The sequence below is a fragment of the Sparus aurata genome, unplaced genomic scaffold, assembly GCF_900880675.1.
Source record: "Sparus aurata unplaced genomic scaffold, fSpaAur1.1, whole genome shotgun sequence".
In the NCBI taxonomy this organism is placed as follows: Eukaryota; Metazoa; Chordata; class Actinopteri; order Spariformes; family Sparidae; genus Sparus; species Sparus aurata.
Window position 1 is genome coordinate 48777 of NW_022045161.1, and position 23135 is coordinate 71911.

The 23135-nt window shown below is 44.3% G+C and overlaps 1 protein-coding gene across 2 annotated transcripts; it reads left to right on the forward strand.

The window, feature by feature from the left end:
• Positions 1-3050: 3050 nt before the first annotated feature.
• LOC115578054 (inaD-like protein) lies at positions 3051-22816 on the forward strand. Of its 2 annotated transcripts, XM_030410907.1 has the most exons (12): positions 3051-3257; positions 3543-3611; positions 12022-12324; positions 12977-13079; positions 13309-13372; positions 14425-14499; positions 14715-14786; positions 16261-16438; positions 16562-16672; positions 16988-17047; positions 17435-17528; positions 20852-22816. In XM_030410907.1, exons 1-12 carry the CDS (start codon positions 3075-3077, stop codon positions 20860-20862), a joined length of 1323 nt encoding a protein of 440 aa, XP_030266767.1. In that variant the 5' UTR covers positions 3051-3074; the 3' UTR covers positions 20863-22816. The 2 variants fall into 2 exon arrangements, with proteins under 2 accessions (XP_030266767.1, XP_030266769.1); XM_030410909.1 differs by lacking the exon at positions 16988-17047.
• Positions 22817-23135: the final 319 nt, after the last annotated feature.

The window sequence follows — 23135 nt, forward strand, 5'->3', positions numbered from 1 at the left end:
TGAAACTTGAGCCACGAAAACAGACGGAGACCAAAGTTACAGACTGAAGTGTTGATGTACTCTTGGCTTGAAAGTGTATGTTCATTATGAGAAAATGAAAAAAGGTTTTGTTGATATAATCAAACCTCAGAGAGCCGCAGAGGTCTGGAGTTTAAAATAAGAAGTCTAAAGTTCAAAAACACTATTTCAGTCTTAAAATCATCTCGAGTTTGATTTGAACTGACATCATAAAGGTCTTAAAACTCTGTCGACACTCAACCTACAGATCCAAAATAAAAATCCTCCTCATCTCTCTGCGTGTGAAAGCCGACCAAGGAAACATCTCACTACTTTTGGCAAAGTACATTTTTAATTTCTTTATTTTTCCCCCTCACACTTTCTCCTACGTTTCTGAGATCTCCACTTCTTGACAGCTGAGGCCTTTCTTTTTCCGGAGGATCTTGTAGGAGTGGAGGACTTGAGTTCTGACTCCTCACCACCTGTAGCCATGTTGTTCAGTCTAAAAATACGGCGCCGCTTTGTTCTGGCAGCCTGAAACTTGGCACAGCCGCTCGTTCAGCAGCGCGGGCGATGCCCAGGGTTCAACACAGGGGAATTCACAAAATGTACATCCGCTCCAACCAGGAGAGGTTTTATGGATGGTATATGAATCTCTGAGGGGTTCTGATTCTGACCGGACCGGGTCGTCCTCCTGGTTGCTCTGGTTAAACAGACGGAGCAGAACGAGCTGCAGATGTTTGTGGAGTTTATCTGTTTACGTTGTGAGCCGGATGAAGTTGTGCTGCTGCGTTCATAGATGCACTCAGAGGAAATGAATTACCTCCAGACTTGTTCTAAACTAAACTTACAACAAAACCAGCTGAGTGAGAGACGAACATTCATACAAACTTATATCCGTGTCCTCAGTGCGACTTTTATTGATACTGAACTGGACAGTACCGAGTGTTACGGGTCCTTGAACTCCTCGTGATGTCTCAGGAGGTTTAATTAATAATATGTAAGATGGAGACAGCGGTCGATTGAAACTGTTGTAATCAGTAAGTCAACTAAATGTTGACGACAATCTGCAAGAAGAAAAGAAAGTAAAGAATAAAATGAACGTGAAGATAAACTTTTCTGTATTCAGCCAGCTTAAATTGAGTTTTCTGAGTGAAGTTGAAATGAAAAGCAGCTGACAGACTGACTGAAGAAACAGAAGTTGTTTCTGTTTCACATCATGATCAACACGTCAGAAACAAACTGTGAAGATCAGGATTCAATAAAAATACTAAACTTAAAGATGTTAGATCCTCATATTGGAGCTTGTTTTATACAAACTTTATAAACTGAATAATCTACATTGTGTTCATCTTCACTGTAGTGAAAAGAGACCAGACGTCAAACTTGAGTAAAAGTAAAGGTGATATGTTAAAATATGACTTTGGTGAAAGTGAAAGTCTTCCATATGAAGAGTACTCGAGTAAATCAGAGGCAGCATGTAATCTGCAAAGTAACTAAAGTAAGTAGTATAAAGTCAGGTGAGTGTCCACAGAACAATTCTGGAGACTTGATTCAGAACAGAGAAACATCAGATGAACAGAACTTTATTTACGCCCTGACATGCGGTCGAACTCGTGTTCAGATGATTTCATCTTGATAAGTAATGATAATAATAATTATATAATGATATATAATAAAGTTGTGATCCCTGTTTTACTGCGAAGCTCTTTATATTCTTGAGTTGTCGTCTAAAGCTTGAACGGTGCAGCTGTGATGATATTTGTACTCTGAGGATTGAATCTCTCTTACGAATCCTACGAACCGTTTGGACCCTTCAGCTGCGTCCTGACGTACAGAGGAGGGTTCTGACCGGTACTCAGTGATGATGGTACACGCAGCAGCTGTCAGGGTGACTGATGGTGTAAAGACGTGTGAACATCCTCGCAGCAAACACAACCTCCAACAGTTAGACATGACGAAGACTCAGACGGATCAGATTTCAGATGAACGTGTTGTAACCATGGATTAAAGATGGTGTCACGTCCATCAGCTCTAAGCTACACGTTCTCCTCCTCCTCCTCCTCCTCCTCCTCCTCCTCCTCCTCCTCCTCCTCCTCCTCCTCCTCCTCCTCCTGTTGTTCTAATGTCATCAATCTGTGAGCGTCCGTCCACACTGATCTTGTGTCTCCTTCTGTCCTCCTCAGTCGTCTGTCCTCACTTGATTGTTGATTTAGAGTCGACCTCCTCTGTGTGTTGTTGTGTTGTGTTGTTGTTGTTGTTTGTGTGTTTGTGTGCATGGATTTTCCATCATTTCTCTGGTCTCTGTCTCCCCCTACCTGTCTCTCTGCTGCTGCACTGACAGACACATTCAGTCCGACCGCGGAGATGAAAACTGTCTGTCTCTGTGTGTCTGTGATATTAAAGATCCTTCAGAGGAGAGAAACTCAGACGTGGTCGATGTCTCAGATGTAGTCGGTGTTCTTCTCTGAAGGGTTTCTGGTGGACCCAGTCCTCATCAGGTCTTCGCCTGTCTGGTTCTGAAAGTGTTTTGCGGAACTGAGAGATTTGTTCAGTTACATCTTTTGATTTGATCTGAAAAAACAAGGAGGAAAAATGTATAATTACTAGATTTATATCAAGTTTTCAAGCTAATTAAAAATAAGGAAACAAATATCTGAATCATAATCGAAACCAGAACCCATTTTGTCTTGAATATAATTTATTGTTGTTGTTATAATGTGAAGCACACTGTGGTTTGTGTGTTTAGATGACATCTACATTTTCTTCTTAATTCTTTTTCACCTGATTATTTTCCTCTGAGTGACTGTGAGTCTGTCTGGTGTCGGTACAAACAGAACCAGAACATTTTCATAACACAGAACAAACGAGATGAGAAGATTCAGTATAACACAAATGTAGAACATAAAGTGAAGCGACTCCACATATCAAACCATGACGAGCAGTAACCTATAATGAGAACAAGATGCTCTCAGACGCTGGATGAATACTGAACCGGGTCAGAACCTTTGAACGTGATTCATTTCATGTTCTTTGCTGTCTGTGTTCAGGACCCGTTGGACCCCGGTCGCTGTGTGATGGTGATCCGTTCTCTGGTTCCCGGCGGTGCTGCAGAGCGTCACGGCGGTTTACTTCCTGGAGACCAGCTGGTGTCGGTCAACCACACTCAGGTGGACCCGCTGACCCTGTCCGAGGCCGTGGAGGTCCTAAAGTCCGTCCCGCCTGGAACCGTCCGCCTCGGCATCCGCAAACCTCTGGTGGTACGTCCACAGCTGCTGATGCACTCAGACGGGCCGCTGCACGGTTCTGTTTGTCTGAGTGGAGCTTCATGTGTTCAGTTCATCAGAAGTTTAAACTAGTTGATTTATAATAAAACAGTCAAACACTGAGCCGGTTCTGATCCATAAGGTTAAAGATTGACGTCAACATGTCATTTTAAATGTGTCCAATATAAAATAATAATATTCAGATTAACTAACTGAACTTTCTGCTGCCAAAGAGTCAGAATATCAACTTTAATCCTCCAATCTGAACTGTTGGTGCAGGTGGAGGAGAGGAGGAGGGAGGACAGCAGCCACCTGTCCCTCAGCAACACACAGCTACCTGTACCAAAGGTAACACACACACACACACACACACACACACACACACACACACACACACACACACTGTAATCTGTAGATTGTTCTCTTGGTCGTCTATTTTTTTTTTTTCTTTCTATAAAATGTCAGAAAATTGAAAAAATCCGATTTAAAATGAAGAAAAAAGAAAAACATCAAAGACCAGAAAATGTTTCTTTTTTTTTGAGTAACTTTTGACGGATCACAAACTGACGTGAGGATGTAAAGATGTTATTTCCATCTTCACGTCTCCTTAAAGATGAAATCTTGTCTGCAGCTGCTGAGCTGCAGGTGAACGTTGTTCTTGCAGCCGTCTGGTGACTCTGTTTCAGCAGCAGCTCATCGATTCATGTTTTTAGAGAGGCGAGTTGAGCAGTGACAGACAGGTGTGTGCAGGTCTACGTACTTCACTCCTGACCCTGGATCAGTATTTCAGTCTAATATACTTTCCCGGCTCTCTCGCGGCCGTCGACTGCGTGTCACAGTCTTCACCAGCAGACGGACTCGCTGTGGTTCTGAGGCGACAGACGTGTCGAACACTCTGCACATCATAAAAGCCTTTAAGACAAACTTGTGATTAGAGATTGTTTAACATTCATACGGGACAGAGACGGTGGTTCTCTCTCTCTCTCTCTCAGATGTTAATCAACTCAATCCAGACTAATTGGACCATTAAGATTTCTTCCACATTATTCTCTCCCTCCCTCCCTCCGTCCTCTTCCTGCCTCTTCTCTCCATCTCTCTTCATCTTCCACAGTTAAATCTCTCCTCTCTCTCTCTTTATCTCTTCCCTCTTAACTCATTTCACTTCAGTTTGCTTTATTGGTCTGGATATCAGATGAACTGCGCTGCCGAAGGCTTTTGACTATAAGAAAAATAAATGGAGGGATAAATAAATGTAGATAAATATGTGGAGCATGACAGGAGCGGATGCAGAGCTCAGGGTGGATTTACACGGCTGTAAAACAAGAAGATACAAAGACTGATAACAGGTGGAGGACGACCCAACACTGTCAGCCTGATCACAGCTCTCAGATCAGCTGCTTCTGTTTGTTGTAACTACAGAGATGTAATACTGAGTCGAGCAGGAGAATCTGTCGCTGTGTTGGTGTTAAGTGAACCATAAATGAATGTACGTCTCTGTTCTGGACTGGAAGAAGTGAAACAAGGTGTTTGAGGGAGATTCAGACCGAAACTGGAGTCATGTGATGCCGTCATGTGATCTTGAGTCTTGCAGCCGTTGTTTCACACTTCATGACTGATTAGATGGACTGCACACGAGCCAGAACACAGGGAGGGCTCGGTCCAAACGGTGACAAAGAAGACGGAGAGAAGAACATGTGAGAGGATGGATCAGGATGGTGGTCAGCAGGACCACACGGCTACAGACGCTGAAGCTCTTGTGTTCTGATTCTACAGGCTCCGTTTGATAAGACTGGGTTCAGACCGGAGAGGGTGTCTGCTCTGATTGGCTGAGCTGAGTTCTACCTGGCTCGACTCAGCCAGAAGTGTAGTCAGAACTTAGAACAGTTCACACACGGATCGTTGTTCTCTGGTGTGTGACGGCTGCACGACTTTAGTAAAATACATAAATGTTATTTTAGCAGATAACTAGAAGAGCTCGGAGACTCTGTCTGATGTCACTGTGGGTGGACGACTCTACACAGTTCAGCTCTGATGCTGGAAAACTGTGCAGGAGAAGTGAAGAGAGGAATAATGTAGCATCATCCAAAAACAAGAACATCCGGTGGTGAGAAAAGTCTTTTCACACTCAGCTGAGAGAAAGGGAGCTGAAGTGGTCGACTGTCAACACCTGCGGACACGTGTGAGCCTGAATTACAGACGAATAGAATAAAATCAAGGTTGGAAAAGTCAAATTATTCATATGTCGTCTTAGATTTAAAGCTCAATTTAATAAATAAACAAAATCTATGTGCAAAAAAAGTGATCAGAAGCCGACGTCTAAAATCTACGTCACAAAGGAAGAAGGTGAAATGTGAAGCGCAGTGAGAGTGACAGGACGTCAACACGTGCTCACCTGGAGCTGCAGGTAGCACGACACACATCACACACACACACACACACCACACACACACACAACACACACACATCACACACACACACACACACACACACACCACACACACATCACACACACACACACACACCACACACACATCACACACACACCACACACACATCACACACACACCACACACACATCACACACCACACACACACACACCCACACCACACACACACACACATCACACACACACCACACACACATCACACACACACACACACACACACACACACACCACACACACATCACACACACACACACACACATCACACACACACACACACACCACACACACATCACACACACACCACACACACATCACACACACACACACACACCACACACACACACACACTGAGACACACTAAAGGAGAAATGAGTGATCAGCAGCGCGGCGGGGCACACAGGGTTAAAACCACGGAGCCAGGTGTTGCTGCAGCGATGTGTCACAGTGGAATCAGTCTCATGCAGATCGATGAGAACTGGAGCGATTTTAATTCAGGCGATAAGAAAACTCCAACATTCAGATTTCGGCAGTTTTTTGCCTCAAACGGTCACGTGGTCGTTTGTTTCTGAGCTGCTTCTCTTCAGCTCGTGGCTGAAACTTGTTTTTGCGATCTCTGCTAACAGAACCGACAAAACGGGCCGAAGGCTCCGACGTCGTGCTGCTCATAAATCAGTGGATCATCTGCAGGAAGTGGTGTCGTCGTTCTGTATTCAACGATTTCTCTCCTCTCTGGTTTCTTCTCTCCTCACCTCTGTCGTCTCTCTCGTGTCCCCTCATCGCTCTCTCCTCTTTCACCTCCTTCCTTCCCTGTTTCATCTCCTCCTCTTCCTCCCTCCTCTTTCATCTCCTCCTCTCTCCTCTCTTTCACCTTCTCTCTCCCTCTCTCCTTAATCTCTCCTCTCCCTCCCCTCTGTCTCTGTGAAGCTGCTGACTCAGCTCGATGGCTGGATGGTATAAAGTGCTCCATCAGCTCAACCAGCAGCATCTCTCTCTTAAGTGAGTCGGGGGGTGGAGCGGGTTGGGGGGTACTCTGAGGACACTCCGGTCCTCCAGCGCCGGTACGCTCAGTACTGCAGTACTCTAAGTGAATACTACTGCAGTACTGTAGAGGACGGGACAGTTCAGAACCTGGTGAATCAGAACCAGCGTGTTGTCTGAGCAGAGGGACGGACGTGTTCCAGCTGTTCTAATGAGACGACAGGAAACAAACCTCACAGCTGTTTGTAGAGGCTGAAGACTGAAGTCGTATCTTGTGCACACAGATTATAATACGTGTTGAACTAACGTGCGTACAAGTTATTATCTGGTGGATTATTATATTTAAAGATGTGGATCTAATATCTCGTGAACACAGTTTGTGCAAACAACATAATTGAATCTGTGACGATGATAAATGAGCTGAGACTCGACTGACTTCATTTTATGTTTTCAGTCTAGTTTTTTGGTTTCAGGTTTGAAATGAAGGGAATAAATAATAAATCAGCTTTTCAAAAGTTGTTTTGTTTGATCACATTTATTTCAGGTAACGGTTTCAGTGTCATGATTCAAGTCACCGTCTGATTGGACTTTAAATTCTGTGATTGAAAGTTTGGCTCATTTCAATTTCTTTCTGATTTGGAATTAAAATCATGACACACCTTATTGTTAAACAGGTGGGAGACATTTTACAGGATATTAAACAGGAGCTAATACTTGATCTGCTCTCTGCACTAGAAGCTTTCAGACAACGTGCACAAACAGGTGAGAGACCGGACAGACGCCTCCGTCTGCACAGTCAGCATCAACAGTCTGAACTCCTGATTTCTTTATACAAACGTTGTTTTAATTTTCTCAGTGAGGCTCACAAGATAAATATTTTGTATCTCATGTTATCAAAAGAGATGAAGATGAATTGAGAAATATCAGAATCGTGAGTTGAGCCGACAACAAAGATTTAAACTTTTACACACCAGATAGAAAATCATCAACAACCTCAGCTGACTGAGGAACCTCTTCACCTCGACTCTACTGAGTACTGTACTCTGTGTACTGCATTGTACTGTGTGTACTGTACTGTACTCTGTGTACTGTACTGTACCTTATGTACTGTACTGTACTCTGTGTACTGTACTGTACCTTATGTATTGTACTGTACTCTGTACTGTACCTTATGTACTGTACTCTGTACTCTGTACTGTACCTTATGTACTGTACTCTGTACTGTACTGTACCTTATGTACTGTACTCTGTACTGTACTGTACCTTATGTACTGTGTTCTGTACTGTACTGTACCTTATGTACTGTACTCCGTACTCTGTACTGTACCTTATGTACTGTGTTCTGTACCTTATGTACTGTACCTTATGTACTGTACTCTGTACTCTGTACTGTACCTTATGTACTGTACTCTGTACTCTGTACTGTGTTCTGTACCTTATGTACTGTACTCTGTACTCTGTACTGTACCTTATGTACTGTGTTCTGTACTGTACTGTACCTTATGTACTGTACTCCGTACTCTGTTCTGTACCTTATGTACTGTACCTTATGTACTGTACTCTGTACTGTACCTTATGTACTGTGTTCTGTACTGTACTGTACCTTATGTACTGTGTTCTGTACTGTACTGTACCTTATGTACTGTACCTTATGTACTGTACTCTGTACTCTGTACTGTGTTCTGTACCTTATGTACTGTACCTTATGTACTGTACTCTGTACTCTGTACTGTGTTCTGTACCTTATGTACTGTACTCTGTACTCTGTACTGTACCTTATGTACTGTACCTTATGTACTGTACTCTGTACTGTACCTTATGTACTGTGTTCTGTACTGTACTGTACCTTATGTACTGTGTTCTGTACTGTACTGTACCTTATGTACTGTACCTTATGTACTGTACTCTGTACTCTGTACTGTGTTCTGTACCTTATGTACTGTACTCCGTACTCTGTACTGTACCTTATGTACTGTACCTTATGTACTGTACTCTGTACTCTGTACTGTACCTTATGTACTGTACCTTATGTACTGTACTCTGTACTCTGTACTGTACCTTATGTACTGTACCTTATGTACTGTACTCTGTACTCTGTACTGTACCTTATGTACTGTACTCTGTACTGTACCTTATGTACTGTGTTCTGTACTGTACTGTACCTTATGTACTGTACTCCGTACTATGTACTGTACCTTATGTACTGTGTTCTGTACCTTATGTACTGTACCTTATGTACTGTACTCTGTACTCTGTACTGTACCTTATGTACTGTACTGAGTACTGTACTGTACTCTGTACTGTACTCTGTACTGTACTGTGTACTCTGTACTGTACCTTCTGTACTGTACCTTATGTACTGTACCTTATGTACTGTACTCTGTACTCTGTACTGTACCTTATGTACTGTACTGTGTACTGTACTGTGTTCTGTACTGTAGCTTGTGCAGTGTGCTGCTGTCTCCTGTGTTCCCTGCGTCCCGTGCTGTCTGCTGCGGCCGTCCTCTGCGCTGCTGTTTTATTTCCTGTTTTATATGCAGCCCATTTGGCTGAAGAGGGTTTTTCACAGCCCACAGGTCTCTGATGGGTTTCCATAAAGACAGCCGGGTCGGCGCTGTCACTTCACCGCCGGATCGTTCTCTGTCACGCCAGCCTGCTGACCAGAGAGAGACCCCCGTTACACATCCACAGCTCGTTAACTTTTAGAGGTCACATGTAGAAGACGAGCTGCTGCTGTAGTTACAGCTGCGATCACATTATTCTGATCTGCTGTGTGCAGATAAAGAGCCGCAGCCAGCTCAGCGCCGACCCGCTCACACAGGACCAGGAGACGAGCAGACCGGCCTCGCTCACAACACACTCACTCATTAGTTTTTGTTTTACTCTGTTCAAGTCCTTCATGTATTGATTATGACTCACTGTGATCTGATATCAGAAACATCCTCCGTTAACAGCTGAACCAACGAGCTGATGGTTGAAGCTGATCAACATATCTGATGAAGTTTGTTGGCAGGACACAAAACAACATGTTCAGTCGTAAACAAATAATGTTCATCATCTGTAGAACTGCTCAAGTTCGAGCAAGTATAATAAATAAATAAAATATTATTATCAGCCCTGACAGTCATATAAAACACATGAAACTATTTATATTTTCTGTTTTATTTATTCAGCTACATTTAGGATCTGAAACCTGCAGTATTTAAGCCATCTCCTGCCACCTTTTGAATTAAAAGCCAAAACAAATACAAATAAGGCAGAGTTTATTATCATAGTAACCTCTAGCTGCAAGGCTAACTGTGCTAACTAGCCAGCAGCAGTTAGCTGTCCAGACTGGGAGCTCAGCTGAGGCTAGCTGCTCACATGCTAACTGCTCTGAAAAACATGACAAAACATCTCTGAGATAAAACTCTTGTGTTATCAAATTCTTACATGTTTCAGCTTTAAAACATAAAAAAGTTTTTTTTATTCATTCTGTTGTGAAATCTTAGAATAACGAGAGACTACTGCAGATTAAAACAGATGAAAAGCAGAATCACATATTATAAAACGTCTTTGATTACAATTTAAAATATGTTCTTTCAAATAAAACGTCCCACGATGTGACTGAAAGGTAAACTGTGCTGTTATCACATCATGAGATCTGCTGCTGACGTCGACTGTAAACACGTCAGTCAGACCAACATTTAATAAACTGCTCCTGTAAAAGATCCACACACAGTCCGACAGCAGACGAGGTTCTGACTCGTTCAGTCATTTCACTGTGGACTATCAACAAAATGAGAAAAACAGAGTGATGGACACGTTAATCAATAAGTTGAGTGTTAGTTGCAGATGTGACTAACAGCTGACTGAGATCACAGAGTCAGATCACCTCCAGCTGTGGATGAACACGTCCCATCACACGATTCAGATCCTGTTCACACTGAAAACTAAACCAGCTTTCATGTGTGCATTAAACCCATGCAGCGTTTCTGATCAGGTGATCAGGTGTTCAGGTGATCCATCAGTCCTGCAGACAGTTCAGGGTTCAAACCCGCGGCTGTAGCAGCACGCGGCCCGCTGCGTCGCTCTGTATCTGAACCCTCGACTCGTCATCTCCACTGTCCTCATCGCCTAATGGCAGAGATATTAAATGACAGCGTCTTTAAATCTTATGAATATGAGGCCAGGCAGTCACGGCCAATACACATCAGTCTGCAGAACATCCTGTTAGCGTTATGAGCTCTCTGCTGCAGCCGCCGTCTGCTCCTCACCTCCATTATACAGCCGTGATGGGCCGGCTTCCCGGGCCCAAATTAAAAGAAGAGGAACAGAGTCCTTGACGATGAGGCTTCGTCGATGGAAATTAGCCTAAGTGTTGTCATTAATATTTCCCCGCGCGGGCTAATGTCTGCATCGTAATGTTAAGAACAGGATATCCCCTCAGTATCTGCTGAGGAAGGCTCTTTGGGGAGTTGGACAAAACCTTTATGTGTTCAGAGATGAAGGCTAATGTTCAAAGTGAGTCAAGTTTTAGATTTAGTGCGCGCTGCGGTTTTACACTTTAGTTTCTTCACTGAGGCAGGCAGCAGGAAGCTTCTGATGGATTTACTGACTCTTCACTCACTCAGGTGTCCAAAACACACCGAGACCGCCGATCCACCGGGCTGCCGAGGGACGGACAGAACCGGCTTTATGTCTTTGGGACTTTAGTTCTGTTCTGGCTCAGCGTCACTGTAATCCTCTTCATGCTTTTCATATTTCATTCAAAGTATTTGACCTGTAAAAGGCTCTGCTGCCTCCACGGATCAGACCCTCCGAGCGCCTGTTCACACCTGACACTCACAGGAGTCCTGATGTGATGTCACTTCCTCTCTACGTCCTTCACTCCATGTTTCTACTCAGAGACAGAAGAAGTGATGTTGTGGTCACTGGTTCATTAACAGGTTGTGTTCTTAGAGAAGCACACATGACACATTATTTCAAGTTTAAAATCCCTCCGCTGGCTGCGCGTGCCTCAGAATTGATTTGAGATCCTTTTACTGGTTTGTGAAGCTCTTAACGGTCTCGGTCCTTCCTGATTATCAGATTTGCTTTTAGCCAGCGAACCCTTGAGGACGCTCAGGTCTGCAGGCAGTTTAATTATCCCTAAAGTCAGAAGAAAAACTCTTATTACTGTGTTAACTTAAGTGTTTACTCAGCTCAATGATTGATTGATGATTCATTTTAAACCTCTAAGTGCCGAGCGGAGAGATCGAATCTCTCTCTAAGTTTTTCCCAACAATGTTCTTCTACCTCTACTTCAGCTGCTGTGACCTTTGACCTTCTCACTGTTGATTAATGTGTGTCAGGGGTTCGGTGACGGCTCCATCCTGCCAGAAGACCTCCGAGAAGAAGAGGAGGAGGAGGAGGAGGAGGAGGAGCCAGAGCTGATCCTGGATGGAGGTCTGCCTCGCTACACCTCCGTCTCTCTGACCTCTGACCTCCTGCCTGTGGAGGAGGGCAGGGAGATGGCTGTGGACGAGGAGGTGGAGGTAGAGAAGGAGGAGGAAGTGAGGACGCAGGAGAGCTCCAGCTCTCTCCCCAGGAAACCTCCTCCGTCCTGGGAGGAGTGGAAGATGATGTCGTCCAGCCTGTCCCGAGGAGCAGAGGAGGTGAGGGTGGAGCTCAGCAGATTCATCTCACGTCTGTTTTAACTTCCATCTTCAAAGAATCACACAACAACACTGTTTTCACTCACTAACTCATTTTCACTCAAATTACTACATTTAATAATTATACTAGATTAACGTCACTGAAGCTTCTCACGTCCTGCAAGTGTTTCAAAATAAAAGCCCACACAGACAGCGACAGATTTCAGCCGGTTGAAGAAAAGTCTCCACACAGCTCGTCTGCTGATTTGAGAGGATATTACTCTAAGCTAAGTGTTAGCATCATAAGTGTTAGCACTCGAGGGAGTTGATAACATGTGTAAAGAAAATGATCCATTCTGGTTTATATCCGTTTCACTCTTCCTGATCTGAGGTCGTAGAGATCTCGACTCATTAACTCAGCTCTTCTTCCAGAGATCAGATGGATCTAATCCCTCACTCTCATGTCGGCTTTTAATTTAAAAATAAATGCAGGAAATGTGAAAAATATCAAAGCAGAAATCAGTGGAGAGAAAACAGGCCTGTGGAAATAATCACATCGAACTACAGCCTGGAAAGTGTTTCCTCACTCATATTGATCCTGGATGTTCAGTATCGACACCGTTCAGTTCTCTGATCTGATTTAATGTGACGAGTTTTAATTGTTTGTTTCCAGACGTGGAGGAGAGAGCAGGAGCAGCTGAGGGAGCAGGAGGAGGAGGAGGACCTGCACAGGTCGGACCATGAGAGCATCGTGTCCACAGGAAACCTGGTTCTGGGTGAGAAACTGAATCTTCATCAGCTCAGAGATCCTGACAGGGACGTCTGAAGGCCGGAGAACTCAGACTCATCAGAGACGGGGATTCAAACTGACGTGTTCAGAACTTCTGAAAGAACTGAGCTGAAACGTTTCCCAGAACAGAAGCTGTGAATACAACTACTAACTGTGTGTGTGTGTGTGTGTGTGTGCGTGTGTGTGCGTGTGTGTGTGTGTGTGTGTGTGTGCAGGTATTTCAGACTCCAGAGACAGTGAAGCAGATTCTGAGCTCACTCTGACCGACACCGACACAGAGTCAGTACCTCCTCTTCATCACCTCCTTCTCCTCTTCTCCATCACCTCCTTCTCCTCTCCTCCATCACCTCCTTCTCCTCCATCACCTCCTTCTCCTCTCTTCTGTCTCTCCTCCATCACCTCCTTCTCCTCTCTTCTGTCTCTCCTCCATCACCTCCTTCTCCTCCATCACCTCCTTCTCCTCTCCTCCATCACCTCCTTCTCCTCCATCACCTCCTTCTCCTCTCCTCCATCACCTCCTTCTCCTCTCTTCTGTCTCTCCTCCATCACCTCCTTCTCCTCTCTTCTGTCTCTCCTCCATCACCTCCTTCTCCTCCAACACCTCCTTCTCCTCTCCTCTGTCTCTCCTCCATCACCTCCTTCTCCTCCATCACCTCCTTCTCCTCTCCTCTGTCTCTCCTCCATCACATCCTTCTCCTCCATCACCTCCTTCTCCTCTCCTCCATCACCTCCTTCTCCTCTCCATCACCTCCTTCTCCTCCATCACCTCCTCTGTCTCTCCTCCATCACCTCCTTCTCCTCTCCTCTGTCTCTCCTCCATCACCTCCTCTGTTTCTCCTCTTCATCACCTCCTCGTCTCTTCCTGCTTGTTTCACAGCCCTCTGTCGCCCTCTTCTGGTTGAAGTTGTTAATTTTCTTCGGCCTGTTTTCATTGATGAATGTACAAATTAAACTTTATTGCTTTAAGTTTAATTATTAAACATTTTAAACAGAGTCCGTCTTTCTTCTGACGGACACGTTTTATTGTCTTTGTCAGCTTTTTAATCACTCTGCTCTTCATCTTGTTGTTTCATCTTGTTGTTGCGGCTGCATCATTACACCTGATGGTGATATTTTATTAATTCATCCTGCATCATTATTGGAACTTTTTTCCTAAAGTTGATCCTCAATCAGTTTGATATGTTCTGAAACGTTCTGCACTGCTGAGTTTGTTCCAGTGAGAGTTTAACAAAGACGTCCGTCAGAGAAGAGAGTGTCGTTTAGTTTACAGCTGAATCTGATCAGTCACACGGCTTCGATTAAACATTTGTTGTTGTTTTCTTCCTGTGGAGGTCCGTCAGGATGATTGACACGCAGAGGAGGAAGAGGCGGAGCCAGGGAGGAGCCTCTCTACCAATCAGAGGAGGGTAGGAGACCTGCTTCACCTGCAGCTAGTTAGATACCTGCAGCTTACTCTGTGTGTGTGTGTGTGTGTGTGTGTGTGTGTGTGTGTGTGTGTGTGTGTGTGTGTGTGTGTGTGTGTGTGAGATCAGATTAAAGATCAGACAGTTGTGAGGAACATCATAACTATTGATCATTTAGTGTTTTAATCAGTTACTTAAAGATCAATTTGTGTTCACAGTGATCTTCCTGAAAGAGAGGAGGGGGAGGGAGAGGAGACACCTGCCTTCAGTCACTGGGGACCACCCCGCAGGTAACACACACACACACACACACACACACACACACACACTCGTTCTTCGTCTTTTCAGACTCAAGTGTTTCCAGATTGTTGATCAATGTTTTTAGCCTTGAACGAAGCGACTGAATCCTCCGCGGCTCTATTTGGGGATTATTTTGTTGCTCTGGAAACTTTAAACTTGTCCAGATGTTTTTCAGAACAGCTGATCACATTTTAATAGACCAGATCTGAGCAGAGAGGCCAGATCCCTCCTCTTCCACTGAACCACCATGAGACCTCACAGACAGTTTTCTGATCCTGTTTGAATTGTGCCATGAATCACACATCCTATAAAACAAAGAACATTTTTCAGTTTGAGAGTCTCAGTTTGTCATAAAGCCTGACAGTCCCGTCAGTGGAGCCTCGTACAGTCGATCATCACTGAACTGTCCATATTTCTTTTACTATAAGACGAGTTCACTGAAGTTTTCTCGCTCACAGCAGCTCAGATTTTCACGTTAGTCAGGTCACAACATTCAAAAGGTCCAAATGTGACGGCCGTATCACAGACGACCAGCTCGAACAGGTTAAGACATCCATCAGGTGTTTGAACACTGTTCCAGGGTTTAAAATTGGCACCCGCCACTCGCCAAATGTGTGTAAAAATATGTTTTGGCAAGTAAAATAAATAGGTCACATGCCATTGGCAGGCTGCTGAAATTTGCCGACTTTGCTATATAACTCTCAACATAAATGCCAAACAGTAAAACAGACACAGTTAACAACAGCAGATCTAATGACTGCGTTTCAAATTTGTCCCTCGCTGTCCACCGTCATTCAACATTTGAAAATGTGTCAAGTTGCGCGATAATGACCGGCCACCCGTGTCAACATTTTTTGTGCCTCTGATTTTTTCCTCTGAATTTTTCCTATGGGGGGGGGCGTGCCCCCGGACCCCCCTAGTGTTGCTAGGTTACTGACTCAGAGCACCACTGCTACAAAAACATCTCGGGGAAACACTGTGTTGTGGGGCGAACTATTTCTTTCTTAGCTGAAGCCAACAACTGGACAAACTAAAGAGAGACATAGAGGAGTCGTATATTTTCCTGCTTTTTTGTCCTTTGCCAATCACACCTATGAGTAGAAGAGGAAGAAGTTGTAGTTTAGATAGTTATCTGCTAAAAAACAATCAGTGGGCAATTAACAATCATCTTTATGCTGTTCAGTGTTTACTATAGGAAATCTGTTAGTTAAGGTCGTGATTGTGAACACTTCAGTGGCCGGTCAAAACATATTTTGGCCGGTAAAATTTTAATCCAAAAATCTAATTTTATACCCTGCACGGAGCTGGAAACTGAGGGTGAAACATCACAATCTGCTTCTGCCGCCATCTTTAATATGAGGCCACTTTGTATTCAGGCACCAGGTGACCCAACAGTGGGTGTGTTGTAATGACTGAGATGTAGGAAGTCTATGGGGGGTCATAACCAGCATGTCTGCCCCTCAGGGTGGAGGTGTGGCCTGAGGAGGGTCAGTCTTTGGGTCTGAGCATCGTTGGAGGTCGACACGTCATCAAGCGTCTGAGGAACGGAGAGGAACTGAAGGGAATCTTCATCAAACAGGTTTTACCCAACAGCCCTGCAGCCAAGACCCAGTGTCTGAAGACCGGGGACAAGATCCTGGAGGTGGGCTCCGTCTAATACCTGGTCCACAGGTGACTCCGTCTGTCACACCTGAGATGGCTTGACTTCATATCTTAACTGTGTGTGTGTGTGTGTGTGTGTGTGTGTGTGTGTGTGTGTGTGCAGGTGTCGGGTGTTGACCTACACGCTGCCAGTCACGAGGAGGCAGTCAGTGCCATCAAATCAGCTCCAAGTCCCGTCGTCTTCATCGTCCAGAGCCTGTCAGCTACTCCACGGGTACTAACACACACACACACACACACACACACTGTCCTCCACTTCCTGAGGATATCTTTGTCTCTGAGCTCCCCTGAGAATCTTCATGTTTGGAGGTTTTCTTCAGTCTCAGTGATACAGTGACGGTCGTCTGTATGTCCACGACCAACAGCTCATTCAGCACAGACTGAGTAGAGAACATCTGATGACATGTACACAAATACAGGCCATCAAAAGCAGAACCTGTCTCTCTCGCTGCAGGGTCAGACACACTGTGAATAACACAGACTGTAAATGTGATTCACACTCAGGTCTCACCTTGTGTGTGTGTTTCAGCCTGTGTCTGTAACAGCTCCCAGCTACAGTAAACACAGAGCGACCAGGACAGAGTCTCGGGTAAGAAAGGAACCAGCTCATCGTAGTTTCCACACCACAGACTCACTGGTGACACACAGACTGGTGTTTTATCTAACTCACCGCCTCAACGAGCTTTGTTAAAGACGGATGAACATCTCCTCTCTTCTCTCCTGAATCTTCACGTCCATCACAAACACAGTAAACAGTAACAGACCACTGTCCAATCTACTAACACACAGCACAGTCCTGTAGAGTCCTGCACAGTCCAGCAGAGGGCAGCACAAACACACACACACACAGCTGCAGGTTCAGTCTGGAGTCACACTGGATCATGTTTCACACATCAAACACAACACAGACTCACAAAACACCTGTGACCTTCTGTGAAGACGCACATCGACTGTTTGTTTGTTTCCTCCTCATCAGACTCCAGCCCCGCCCCCTCCGAGACTGCCCCCGCCCTACAGACCTCCCAACCAATCAGATCAGGAGCTGAACTCTGACCTGGAGCAGGCCAAAGGTCAGTAACACAACAGACAACTCGTGCATCAGTCCAAACACAACCTGCTGCCACACACACACGCAGCTGAACGTTTAGTCGGAGTGGACCTCCCTCCAGTACAACGGGTCGGACACACGGTTCTGGTCGGTCAGCTGTTGATGAAACACATCACACAGTAGTAACGTGTCCACAGACGGACTGACCGTCCCGGGTCAGACGGATTTAATGAGACAGAAACCAGACTGAAGTGTTAATAAACATCACACTGTCATGGACTTCTTTCTCTGGGATGGTGGAGGTTTGCAGGATGTTTTGCAGGATGTTTTGCAGGATGTTTTGCAGGATGTAACCTCTGTCACGTCTCCGCTCTGAGTGAACGCTGTTTGTCAGTCATTATAGTATCTAACTCATCTACCTGCCTGAAGCTGATAATCATCCTGCAGGTCGACCGCTGTGGTTTTCATTACTAATTATTAGTAATCCAGGAGAACGATAACCGAGAATTGGATCTGATACAAATCTCTGTCTAACCAGTGAGGAATGTAACTAACTACTTTCACTTCACTCCAGTTATCTGATAACTTTAGCTACTAGTTACTTTTCAAATTCAGACACAAAGAGCCTGAAAACCGACGCTGCTGAATATCAGACCCAGTGATCAGTAGATCCTAAAAGGGATATTCTGGTGTAAATTTAATCCATGGTCTAAATCACCGTGAAACTGTGTTAGACTCCCTCTCGAGAGATCAAGTTAGCAGACCGCTAATTTACGGAGTTTTATCAACCTCAGAAACGACCGCACGACAACAATACACTGCAGTAAATGGATCCAAATATAAACCGCCACCAAAAAGCCACAAATAATGCTCAGAACAGCACCAAACTTCAGCAACAGTACAAATAGGGTCTCAGCACATAGTCCGGGGCATCTAACCTCCGCTAGCTTAGCTGGATTTCTACTGAAAAGCTGACTAAATTTACCACTCTTCTGCAGCAGCTTCCTGTTGACGGGAAATCCCGACGAGTCGATCACCGAGTGCAGTAGAGTTCCGCGGCTCATGGATGAAAATGTATGATTATGACTCCATGGAAAAGCAATCAAAGTTCATATGTGTCTTACCTGCCAGTTTATAACAGTTATTATCGAGAGCGGACAGGGAAAAGAACGGAATTGAGCATTTCTAACCGCACTCGGTAATCGTCGCGTCGGGACTTCCCCGACCCGGAAGCTGATGGAGGAGAGTTGAAATCTGTTTTTAGCTTCACAATAGAAATCCAGCTAAGCTAGCGGAGGTTAGATGCCCCGGACTATGTGCTGAGACCCTATTTGTACTGTTGCTGAAGTTTGGTGCTGTTCTGAGCATTATTTGTGGCTTTTTGGTGGCGGTTTATATTTGGATCCATTTACTGCAGTGTATTGTTGTCGTGCGGTCGTTTCTGAGGTTGATAAAACTCCGTAAATTAGCGGTCTGCTAACTTGATCTCTCCAGAGGGAGTCTAACACAGTTTCACAGTGATTTAGACCATGGATTAAACTTACACCGGAATATCCCTTTAATTCTGCCTTGTTGGACAGTTTGATGGTTTTATGAAAACCTTGAAGGTTATAAAATGTTTAATTAAATGATTATGTGACAGATTGATGCAGTCACTGTTGTGTGGGCGACCACAGTTTGTGCCCAGTGTATAATTATTAGATTAGTTTTTTGGCTGCTAGGGTTAGAGGGTTTGTGAATTTCTAGATTTCAGCTATTTAAAAGAACATTTCCACGTCTCAGTCGCAGTTTTGTTTGGCACAGGCCATAAAACACCTGGTCAGAGTTAGAAAATAAAACCTGCAGAGTAGATTCAGGTCATAAAAATACTCTGTTAGGTAAATAATGTTACAGGTTTTGGTCTGTGTTACATTAATAAGCCAGCAAGACATCGTCTCTGTTTAAAGTAACAAGTGATGAGATACCAACACACGACACTGTCAGATGCAGGACGCAAAACTGACGTAGTGAAGATCCAGATTCACAGCTGTCACTGCTGAGTGGAGCCGTCCAGGTGTGTGAGGTCCGGTTGGTTTCTCTCTCTGCTGTACAGCTCCGGGGGTTGAATTTGTGTGGCTGAGGAATGAATGAATGAGTTTGTGGTGTGTTGGAGCTGTAGTGAGCGGACACACACACACACACACACACACACACACACACACACACACTGACGTCGTCCGTCTCATGATGATGTTGATGAACGAGCAGCTGCAGCTTCGTCGCTGCTGGACGGCAGAAAACGAGCGTCGGGTTAATGAGTTCTGTCTGAAACCTCCAACAGATTAGTTTGATTTATAGAAACAGTTCATGATGCGTTCTTCTTCTACTCTTTATTAAACGTTCCTCCTCGTTCATGTTGTATTCAGGTTTGTGTTCGTCTCTTCTGCAGCTTCGCTTCTTGTTTTAGCTTCAGTTCATCCTCCAGTGATGTGTTTTACTCCCAGCAGGACATTTGACTTCAGTATTTATATTTTCCTTCCTGACGAGATGAAAGAAGTAAATGAAAATAAATTATTGATTAATGAGCAGCTTCAACAAACTGATGAAGTAAATAGTTGATTCAAAACATACTGTCTGAAGTTATTTCAAGCATTTAAACATGAATCATCTCAGACGTGATTAATAAGTCACAAGTAGCAACAACTAGTCGATTAATAGATCAACTATTTTGATCATCAATTCATCGATAAAATGATTTTTTCTGAGACGGTTTAATATGAGATGATAAACCGGACGTATCGACACTCGGCACCAACACGCCTCTCTTCATCCACAGACTTCCTGCTCAGAGCGTTACAGCACTCTGGTGTCTGTTAGAACACACTGTTTACACTGATGTCACCATTTACACTCAAAGAACATGTTATTGATCTAAACATGTCACATGTTACAAAGACACCAAACAGTAACAATATAGGCTACTTCTTTGTCCCCAGACTCCCTTAACAAATGTGTCAGTTTAGTGAGTTGTTGAGTTGGAGACACTTTATAAACTCTGTGAAACTCTGTCTCTGACTCATTCTGCATTATTTGGACCTTCTTGTTCATTCAGCAAATGTTCTACATGAACTTCTTTCTGTCTTTGAGTAGAAACATGGAGTCTGTTTGTCTCAGTGATGGACGGGTTTGTTTCATACAGAGCAGGAAGTGACATCACATCAATGAGGTCACTCAGTGATAACGGGTCGTAACCGGGCCTGGGTTTCAGTACCTCAGTACTTCAGCGTGTCCCGGAGGACCGTCTCAGTCTGTGTGTTGTGCTCTCGGCCCACAGTGGAGTTAATGTGTGTGTTTCTGTCTTCGCAGGCCTTGTTTGACCCGGCAGCGCTCCGTCCCGTCTGTAGCCGGGCTCAGCACGTAGTGGAAGACGTCTTTATTTACTCTCTTCTCTCTTTCGTCTCTTCTTTCTCTGGATATTCGGGTTTTTCTCGCTGCCTCTACCATCTTTTGTTCTGGGTGCGTTTGGTTTGGTTTGGTGCGTCTGAAGCGGGCGGACGGGGCTGTGAGGGTTTTTTTCTGGCTGCTGATTGGAGGGTGTGATTGTCTGTGGGTGGAGCTTATTTGCTTCTGGATTAATGAGGTTGTGGTGATCATGCGTCAGGGAGCTGAATGAGCTGCCTGGTGGAAGATGTTCTGCTCCTGTTGATTCAGGAGACAGAATCATTCTGATCGGACTCGGGTGGATTCACCGTCTGTAATCTGGACTTCTGTTCCAGTCTGTTCAATCAATTTTATTCTAATCTGTCAATGGATCAGAAGAATCTGCTGATCTTTTAGCTTTAAGCTGATGTAGCATCAATTTTATGTAGCGAGTGGAAATAATGTGAGAAATCTACGAATGATTAAATCCTGAATGCTGGATCGATCTGTTGTGATTCAGGACTTTACTCTGCATGTCTGTGTTTCTGTCACATTTACTGACCAAATCCCAAAAGATCCCAACATGAAACTGCAGGAACCCGGAGCTGAGGAGCTGTCAGGTCTGCAGCCTCCTTTAGTGATTCACACAGGGTTGATATCAGCTGACCTCTGGATCTGGTCGGAGATGGTCTGTAATGTGAGGGAGGAACTTAAATGTAGAGATTATAAATGCGTGAGAGTTTTTACACGCCTGAATCTTTGAATTATACATTTGAATTTGTAAATAAAGAATAAATCCTGTGATCTTTGTGTTGTTCAGAGCTGTTAAAGTTTGTTTGATTGTGTAGTTTTATTAAGCAGATAAGTGCCAAAACACATACCAGAACTTCGAATGAAACTTCCTGTTTTAATGAGCAGAAACTAAAGTCTGCGGCAGGTTCAGCGAGTTAGTGTGATGAATGGGTTCTGGGTTCAGCTCGGTCCATCCTGCAGGCTCGTAGTTCAGTCTGTTTTTGGTCACAGCTGAAAGAAGCGTCACATTCTGAAAGCTGAAACTTTCACACTTGTTCATAACATCTTCCTGTTTGTCACTCACACAGTCACATGAACACGTCGAGTGTTTTCTAGACTGCAGAGATCCTGAAAACTCTCAGTGTTGACGTCTGTGCTGAGCTGAACACAGTGTGCAGACTCACCTCTAACCTCTCTCCAGGTGATCTGCTGCTTAATGTGGAAAACTGTAGCTTGAGTTTGGGGGCAGCTCACACCTGGTTCACACCTGTCAGATATCTGAGAATAAGAATATTTTGGTCTGTTTTCAGTCATTTTAAATGAACTGTGGCAGAAACAGTGCAGGAGACTGAAACCAGGGTAACGTGATCCCTCAGTTTGTTCAATCTGATGATTTTCTTCATCTTTTTAACGAAGAGTTAAAGATAATTTGACTGACGCGCAGCTGATGAGACTCACACAGATCCTGTGTGCTGCAGTGAAGGATGGAGTCCAGGGGTTCTGACTTGTGTTGATGTGTTGTTTAAATCCAGATGTCTGATTCTGTGAGCTGATATTAGTCGTTAGAAGACAACAAACACATTAATGAAATGCGCAAGACTGAAATCGGGTTATGTGCCAAACAGCCGGTGTGAGGAGGCTCTGATGGTTTTAAATCTGTAATCTCGTACGTATTTGACACAAATCCAATAAAGTGCTGTCTGTGTGGGTGCGTGGTGCTGGAGGAGGGAACGAATCACTCGTCATGATGAATTTGTTTGGGTGATGGTGCTGATGGCTGCTGCTCGTCTCTCCTCCGTCCTGCTGCCTCCAACTCTCCTTCAGTTTGATGTCTCATTTATATTCCTGCTGAAAAATTATATCGGCTGCAACAATAATAAATGATTCAATTCAATCCCAGATGCTGTTTCAGGTTTGTTTTTCTGTGAGCAGCACAGTAAATATCTGGAGGCTCCGGCTCCTTCTGAACGTCAGACTCTGACTGCATATGATCAAATTATTCTGTCAGGACTCGAGTTTCTGTTCACTGATGTGCTTGTAAACTTAATAACACACTGTGTTAATATCTGCAGGCGTCATGGCAGAAATATTCCTCACATGTTAAAATGTTGTTCAGCCTCAGAGAGTTGGAGGCCGTCGATAACGATCCGTCACTTAATCTGTAATTCAGTTTTATTCTGAAACCTTTCATTTACTTTTTATTAGAATGCATGAAGGT

What these genes read in the sequence shown, in the direction of transcription:
- LOC115578054 (XM_030410907.1), top strand. Translation starts at nt 3,075, where the DNA reads ATGGTGATCCGTTCTCTGGTTCCCGGCGGTGCTGCAGAGCGTCACGGC. An exon ending in TGTCCCGAGGAGCAGAGGAG is followed by an intron (nt 12,325 to 12,976) that starts GTGAGGGTGGAG and finishes GTTTGTTTCCAG; the next exon opens with ACGTGGAGGAGAGAGCAGGA. An exon ending in CCGGGGACAAGATCCTGGAG is followed by an intron (nt 16,439 to 16,561) that starts GTGGGCTCCGTC and finishes GTGTGTGTGCAG; the next exon opens with GTGTCGGGTGTTGACCTACA.